We start from the raw sequence: 7,886 nt of genomic DNA on the forward strand, positions 1-7,886 counted from the left end.
CAAAGTGATTTACTCGGGATAACCTACGAAGTAGACATAACACCCATGTGAATCCAAAATAGTAATGCCCTAGCTCAGCAGCATCTCTGCACAACAAAGTCGGCAAATACGGTTTGTTCGGTATCAATATTCAAAACTAAGTAGATGGTATAATTCAAAACAATGTAATAACAATACCATATAAACTAAATGTAGCATACCAAATTTAGCTGCCGAAAGGAATCTCTCCTTTTTGAGAGAAAAAATCATAGTGCAGTTATACTCACCATCCCCACCTTTATATACTTCTTTCTTTAATCCGTCTATTTAATGTTTTGGAGCGTGATTCTATAGATTGCCATCTAACTCATTGTCACTGCTGTCTGAATCTTCCTCACTTTCACAATTTTCCGTATGATTATGTTCTTCTCCGCTTTCATCATCATCCGCATGATTATCTTCTTCTTCTTCTTTAGATATAACTTCATTTTCATCTTGTATAATGGTGGCAAGTGCAGTGACTCAGAATGAATCTTGTATCTCAAATGGACCAATATTGGCAATTTCATCTTCTAAAACCTGATCTATAATTTTATCTCGGGCGATCTCTGGAACACCCAAGCACGGAAACAAACCAATAGCCTCAGCTTTGAGAACATCTATAATACTTATGCTGCGCATAATTTGTATCTCCACTAGTTTTAATCGACTATTTTCAACAACACCTCTTATTTCTTTATCTACATTGATTCCTAGTATAAGCCTTGGATTGATATTGGTGGTTTTCTATTTGTCTGCATCATTATGCTTAAACCCAATTTTTCATCGCTAATGAGTTTAAATATAATCTTTGATACTGAAGTAGACAAGGAGAAAACCACCGGTATCGATCCAAGGCTTATACTAAGAATCAATGTAGATAAAGAAATAAGAGGTGTCAATGAAAATAGTCGATCAAAACAAGTGGAGATACAAATTATGGGCAGCATATGTCGAAACTGAAGCTACTAGTCTGACCTCAAAAATAAGACTCATGCCCGAGTTAGTATCAGATTTTTCTAATTTCTTCATTTTCTTGGCATTTTCAGGAAAATTTTTTCATTTTCCATAGTTGGTTTGCCGGATTGATTTCAGGAAAATTTTCCGCTAGAAAAATTGCGACAAGGAAGTGGACAAAATGGGGGTTCAGGAAGACATAGTAGACAGTTGTTGGAGGGACAAAAAAAATGGTGTACGGTGATGGCCAGATTATATGAGTCTCGCAATGATCAAGCCCAATCACTACTAAAGAATACGGAAAATTCTCCACCAAATCATAATTCTACTGCGCCTGTGATTAAGAAACTCTTACCAATGGATCTCAAGGAAGGAACGCCATGACAAAGGATTATATTTTAACTGCGATCAAAAGTTTTGGCCGGGTCACCATTGCAAGAAGCTATTCTTTCGTTGAAGGTATATATGAAGAATTGTACGCAGATACAGGCACGGGAATTTGAGAAAGCACTTTAAAGCAATATGGATTTGTACTGTCTCTCACATTTTTGAGATTGATTTCATTAAGAATATTTATATGAATTACATGAGAATACAGATGAGAATACTAAACAGAATAAACTAAAGAATAGGTACATTTGTAGAACCGGACTTTACAACAAGACTAAACCTAAACAGCTATAGAACATGATTTCTCAGCAAAAGAATAGGAGGACCAAGGAAGATTGTAACAATTTGTATGTATGTGAAATATATATGTACACGTGAGATTTAATACCCCTCAAGTTGGAGCGGTAGAGCCAGAACGAACGCCCAACTTGCCAACCAGACGACCAAATTGTGGATCTCCTGGCGGCTTCGTAAAAACATCCGCAAGTTGATCAGCAGATTTAAGATGTTTAGGCAAAATCAATCCACTGAGTAGTTTTTCACGAACGAAATAACAATCTATTTCGATATGCTTAGTACGTCCATGAAATACTGGATTTTGAGCAGTATGAATTGCGGCTTGACTATCACAAGAAACTGTGATAGGAAGAGGACATGAAATACGCATGTCATTGAAAAGATAATATAACAACTGTAATTCAGCTATTAGATTAGCCAAAGCACGATATTCGGCTTCAGCTGAAGAACGAGCCACAGTAGGCTGTTTCTTTGATTTCCACGAAACAGGACTATCACCTATTTTTACCAAGTAACCTGTAGTGGAACGACGAGTTATAGGGCAGCCTACCCAATCGGAATCCGTGAATTCATGCAGAGAAAATGAACTACTGGAAGATAAGAAAATTCCATGACCAATGGTACTCTTTAGATAACGTAAAATACGAGTAGAGAAATAGGAAGTTTGGTCAAAGAAAGTCAAGCTTTTTTCCTAGCCAAACTTTTCTCTGAAAGCAAAAACTCGAGTTCGGCAACTTGTGTCATCAGAACCATTAGACGAACTACACTTGCAGATGAGTTCGGCTACCTGTTCTTCAGATGTAGTAGCCGAACTTTATTTCCATGGTCGAAATCTGTTTAGAAATTTTTCATTTTTTCGAAAGTTTTTGCCAAACATTAACTAAATTTGAAGTATACCAGAGTACCCAAAACCTCATTTCGAAATCAACCATCTTTAAAAAATAACAAAAAAAAAACCTTTCTTCTCCAAAATTATTCTTTTAAAAATTACACTAACACTAATTAATCATTACACTAACACTAATTAATCATTACATTAATTATTTTAATTTGCAAGGAAAAATTTGGTATTTAAAAAAACAGATAAAGGGTGACTCAAAATTAGTTCAATTGTCCATCCAAAAAATGAAGGGTAGTGCCCCTCCGTTTTTGAATAGATCCCAAAAAATCGTTCAAAATAATTCCAATTGGAGTTGGAAGCAGCTGGGCTCCGCACATACAGAAATGAATTGCTCACCCAAGCGGCCATGCTCCCAGCTGGCTCCGCACCCGAGAAAAAGATACAGTAAAAGACTGCACATACAGAAATGAATTTGATTCGAATAATCTCCCAAACATGTTGATACAATTGTTTTTGTTTTCCAGAGTGTATAAAGGAACCACTATGTAACAACAACGAAATACAGATTTACTGCAGATGATATATGTGTGGGTACAAATAAGTTAGAAATGAGAGGTTTCTACTTTTTCTTCGTTTGGGGTAATGCAAGTCATAATAAGATCAGGAAATGAGTACAGCATTCATGGAATCTGCGGATTCAGGACCGTCGTTATTCACGCTTGGTATTATGTGCTGCGGAGAAATGAACTTGACAAATTCTCTCAACTCTGTAAAACTGGAATGCTCACTATATGGAACTTCATACCTGGATGAAAAGAGATGAAAAGAGACAGTGCCCAAGTTTATTTGAATTGCATGTTTTAAATCCAAATACAGGCACAAAATTTAGGAATGAAGAAACATTACCTGATAGTGGTACCCTGCTTAAACCTTCTCCCTGTAGATTTCTTCTTTCCTTTGCCGAAAGTCCACCCAGTTGGTGAAAAAGCAACTATCAGATTGTAACGGTTCTGTAAACGAGTTCCGAAACAAAATATGTCAGTCAAACACAAGCATTCAAGGTGAATTAAGAACATTGAAAGATGTCATTGGTATCAGCACTTTGTTACGTTAAATTGCTAAAACTGTAGTGACCCAATAAGGATTGTAAGTCTCACCGAGTATTGGTTTGATATGTATTTCATCCGCTTGAAGCTCGCGATAGTCCACATTGGAACCACGTGAATCTGACTCTCGTGTTCATTCACTGTAAACCACTGCATGTCTTCTTTAGAAAGCCCCAAGCACTCAAGAATACGCAGTTTTGCTGCACCTACATGTACCTTCCTTCGTAAACATCGAGCAACCTCTAAGAAAAGCCTTTCCTTCCCTGTGTTGAAATCACTAATGTATTAGAAAGAGATTTCTGTGTTGAATTCTCCAACACAAACGGCATTTTATATAGACAAAGAAACAAGGTGAATATTACCAATTGTATAGCTTCCAATTAGAAAAAGCGTTTTTGGGTTAAAAGCTTCAGCTTGGATGGCATCGATGACAAACTGAATTACAGCCTCCTGCTTTGGAAAATCATACTGCACAGTATACGGAATATTCACAGAGAGAAAAGAAGTAAAATTATTGGATGCAAGAAGTTCCAAAATTACATATCAATCTCCAAGTATACGTCAGGACAATCTATTTCACAAAATCAATTCTGTTTAGATGTACCTCTGGGTTGCAATAAGTGGTATCAAGGATGAGCGTGCTGATTGGACACGATTGCAAAACAGAAATGTTTGTCATTTCCTCACTAAACCGAAAATCGCCAGTATGTAGAACCGCCTGATGGAAACATGTGGGATTAATAAAGATAATAGACCGATAACCGAAGCCTTTTAGTCCCGAGCAAGTCAGGGTAGGGCTAGAGATATTATCCCATGGAACCCCAAAAGATAATAGACATCAATGAAAAACTGAAATCAGAGTTTGTAGAAGAACATACCTTGCCATTGGATGGTTCAAAGAGAATGATAACAGAACCTGGACAGTGATTTGCGTCCAAACATGTCACATCAACACCACCTATGCTAATCTTCTGATTGAGCGGTAAGACTTCTAATCTATCCCATGGAACCCCAATCTTCATATTTACAAGCCGTGCTGTAATTGAGGAGCAATAAATCTTCCCATGGCAGAAGCTCTTTGTAAGACCCTGGTAATCTGCAGTTTGCCGTTACTGTAAATTGAATTTGTTTGACCAACGAAATGATTATCAATGTAAGCTTGACAAAAACAACCCGAGGGAATGAGCATAACTAATTTACCACCCTCCACTTAAAAAAATGTTTCAAACTCAATCTTGACATCCTGAGAGGGTCCAAGACTTCTTGCACAGCTTCATAACAGCAGTTAGCGGCAACTATAGCATGTACACTAGTACAGGAGAGTGAATCTAAAAGTCTTGTTGTTAGAGTCTGACATAAAGTGAAGCGACACTCAATAACTCAATTGAAAAACCTTGGCAATGGGGCTGTGTATCGACTAATATATTCTTATCCAGCACAAAAAGTTTATTTTCTAGTCGTTTCAGAATGTGATTCTCCTAGTGGACTGTTAAATGTGAACACAATTTCAGTTAGCAACTAAACTGATTTGTGTCTGCACATCAAGTGATATCATTTTCTGAGATAAGTGAAATTGCGTCCATATTCTACAGTCCACTAGGAGAATCACTTGCTTCACGACTAGATAACTTACTGGACTACAAGAACACATTAAAAACAGAATGATATTAAGATAATTTTTTGTGCAATTCTATCACCATTTGCATATCTCACAAACATCCTAGACAGGAATATAGATCTTAAAGCATAGAAGGTACAGACTTACGGTCCATATGAAAGTGAGTTAGAAACCAATGTGTACAATCTCCTCTTAGATACCGAAAAGCATCCTGCAAATGACATAAACAAGAATTAGAAGAGTAAAACCGGTCCTTGATAGCTGACCAAATACTAAACCTAATAAGCAACCACAGATGCTAAGATCTACAGAACGTCTGAAAGAAAAGCTATACCACTCGAAATGGTGTTCCTGGTACAGAACACCATGAAGGTATGTCTCTGACTTTTGTTTTCCTACCATGGTCTCTCGACACAACCCTTTTACGACCAGAATCTTTGCTACTCCTTGCTGCCACAGACCGTCCACTATTATTAGTTTTTTCAACCATGGACTTTCCACTGGAGGCTGGGCAATTTTTTCTCCTATCAACAGCAACGGAACCCGAAAAAAACTCTGTAATTAGCTTATTCCCAGGTAAGTTCTTGCTTTCCTCAACGCTAACTCTAGAAGACTCCGCATACCTTCCACCAAGGCGTTGGTTCTCTTTCCTCAACTCATTGAGTGCATGCAAAATCTTTTTCCTTGGACCAAGTGCAGTAACTCCAATACTGAGTAGATCCTACATACATATCACAGATCAAATACCAGAAATACTAGCATTGCAAGATTAACTACAGGCTGCAGCACCAAACATAAACATACAGGAAGAAACATGAAACCGCAAAGACTCGAGAATCTACATGTGCATATAAGTAAATTGTACAATTCATGGAGTGAGACAACAGCAAACCTCTTCTGTGAGCCAATGCAGTGTTTCCCAGTCAACCTCTTCCTTAACAAATGCTTCTTCATATTTTGATAAGCCAAGTCCACGGAGCCACTCAATAACACGAGATGTGTCAACAACTTGCCGAGTCGATCCAGGTCTTGCTTCATCCACTGGAGGAGCTACCGTTTGCATTTCATCTCTATCAAGACACTCATTGGAATGAACTAATCGCATTTCCTCATTCAGATCAGAAATGTCTGTGCCACACAAAGGACACGTAACCAAACCACCATCAGACCCAATTTGTTCTCCCGCATTCGCGTTTAACTCCTCACCTATCTCCGAACACAACTCCATTAACACATTAAGCTGTGTCCCTAGTTCAAAATCAGTTACACTTATATCATCCAAGTGACCTTCGTTACGAACACTATAACTAGTCCCCGAGGTTCTCGTAGAAGCTAATAACCTACTCTCCACTGAATTTGATAGATAACCCTTCTTCACATCCAATTCAAACCCTTTTTTCTTCATATCCTCCTCTGATTGTTCTCCACTGAATTCGCTTGAACCCCCATTATCATCAGCATTGAAGCTACAATTCTCGAACAACGTGGACTCAACCGCTCCCAACGAGCACTCTTCCTGGGTCTCTTCCGATTCATCATTCATTTCTGAAACACCATTTTCACGAAAGCCACCATTGCCCCGTTCAACCAAACTATCCACAGTTGATTCAATTGCCTCCAAAGAGTAATCTCCTTCAAATTCACAGGGATTTCCAACTAATCTATCTCTTTCAAATTCATAGGCCCTTCCAACTAATCTATCTCCTTCAAATTCAGCAGCAACAGCACCACCACCATTGCCCCTTTCAACCAGTCCATCTCCTTCAAATTCAGCAGCAGCACCCCCACCACGACCACCATTTCCCCTTCCAACTAATCTATCTCCACCACCACTGCCCCTCACAACCGATCTATCTCCTTCAAATTCACCACCACCACCACTGGCCCTTCCAATCAATCTATCTCCTTCAAATTCACCACTACCACCATTGCTCCTTTCAATCAATCTATCCCTAGTCGATTCAATCACTTGAAAGGAAGAATCTATCTGAGTATTATCTATTTTCAATTCATCACTAGTTAACTCAATCAGATTTAACTGAGCAAAATTAGAACCCCTTACCTCAGAAATGAAACCCTTTTCTGCAACTGTACTGACTTTAATGTTCTCTTTCCCAAGTTTGAGACTTTTTGGTTTCCTCTTCTTCTTTGATTGGGAAACAATCTTGGGTTTCTGAGATTTAAGGTTTTGGGTAAGAGAAATTAGTTGGCTAGGGTTTTCAAAATCATCATCATCATCGGACATTGGTAGAGTTAGAACATGTAATTGAGATGATTTTAGGTTCAATTTCTGGTTTGGAGGCATGATTTGGGGTGGTGTTTCTGCCCTAGAAATCTCTGGACCATTTTATTTCACTGCTCTTTGTGTTGGGGAATGTGAGATGAAAAAAAGGAAGAGGGTTTTAGAATTTTTGGAGGGAGAGACATTGAACAGGGGTATTTCCGATATTTCATGTCAGATAAGAAATATGTGCTACTACGGTGCCTTGGCCCGGACAGACACGACCCACCCTAATAGCTTGTTTAGATTGAACAAGTTGATTTTTCAAATCTAGAAGTCGAAAAGCCAAATGATATTGATTTTTAAAACCATTTTTAGAAGTCGAAAATTTAATGTTTTGTGAAATAAAATAGTTTGGTTTCTGATTTTTGTTTTTTC

General features: G+C 38.1%; 1 protein-coding gene across 2 annotated transcripts; it reads right to left on the minus strand.

Moving 5' to 3' along the window:
- Positions 1 to 2,962: 2,962 nt before the first annotated feature.
- Positions 2,963 to 7,586, minus strand: LOC113337299. Of its 2 annotated transcripts, XM_026583018.1 has the most exons (10): positions 6,120 to 7,586; positions 5,851 to 5,948; positions 5,562 to 5,751; positions 5,375 to 5,438; positions 4,488 to 4,705; positions 4,214 to 4,327; positions 3,972 to 4,077; positions 3,661 to 3,872; positions 3,410 to 3,513; positions 2,963 to 3,308 (listed from the first exon to the last, which is right to left on the minus strand). In XM_026583018.1, exons 1-10 carry the CDS (start codon positions 7,530 to 7,532, stop codon positions 3,164 to 3,166), a joined length of 2,664 nt encoding a protein of 887 aa, XP_026438803.1. In that variant the 5' UTR covers positions 7,533 to 7,586; the 3' UTR covers positions 2,963 to 3,163. The 2 variants fall into 2 exon arrangements, with proteins under 2 accessions (XP_026438803.1, XP_026438802.1); XM_026583017.1 differs by having other exon boundaries at positions 5,562 to 5,948.
- Between the last annotated feature and the right edge of the window lie 300 nt (positions 7,587 to 7,886).

Source organism: Papaver somniferum, unplaced genomic scaffold (genome assembly GCF_003573695.1).
Source record: "Papaver somniferum cultivar HN1 unplaced genomic scaffold, ASM357369v1 unplaced-scaffold_158, whole genome shotgun sequence".
Classification (NCBI taxonomy): domain Eukaryota; kingdom Viridiplantae; phylum Streptophyta; class Magnoliopsida; order Ranunculales; family Papaveraceae; genus Papaver; species Papaver somniferum.

Bases quoted from the DNA above. Each gene is read 5' to 3' on its own strand.
- LOC113337299 (XM_026583017.1), bottom strand. From the start codon at position 7,532: ATGCCTCCAAACCAGAAATTGAACCTAAAATCATCTCAATTACATGTT. The intron at 5,439-5,561 runs GTATAGCTTTTC...TGTCATTTGCAG, and splicing joins CAGGAACACCATTTCGAGTG to GATGCTTTTCGGTATCTAAG. The intron at 3,514-3,660 runs GTGAGACTTACA...ACTCGTTTACAG, and splicing joins ACATATCAAACCAATACTCG to AACCGTTACAATCTGATAGT.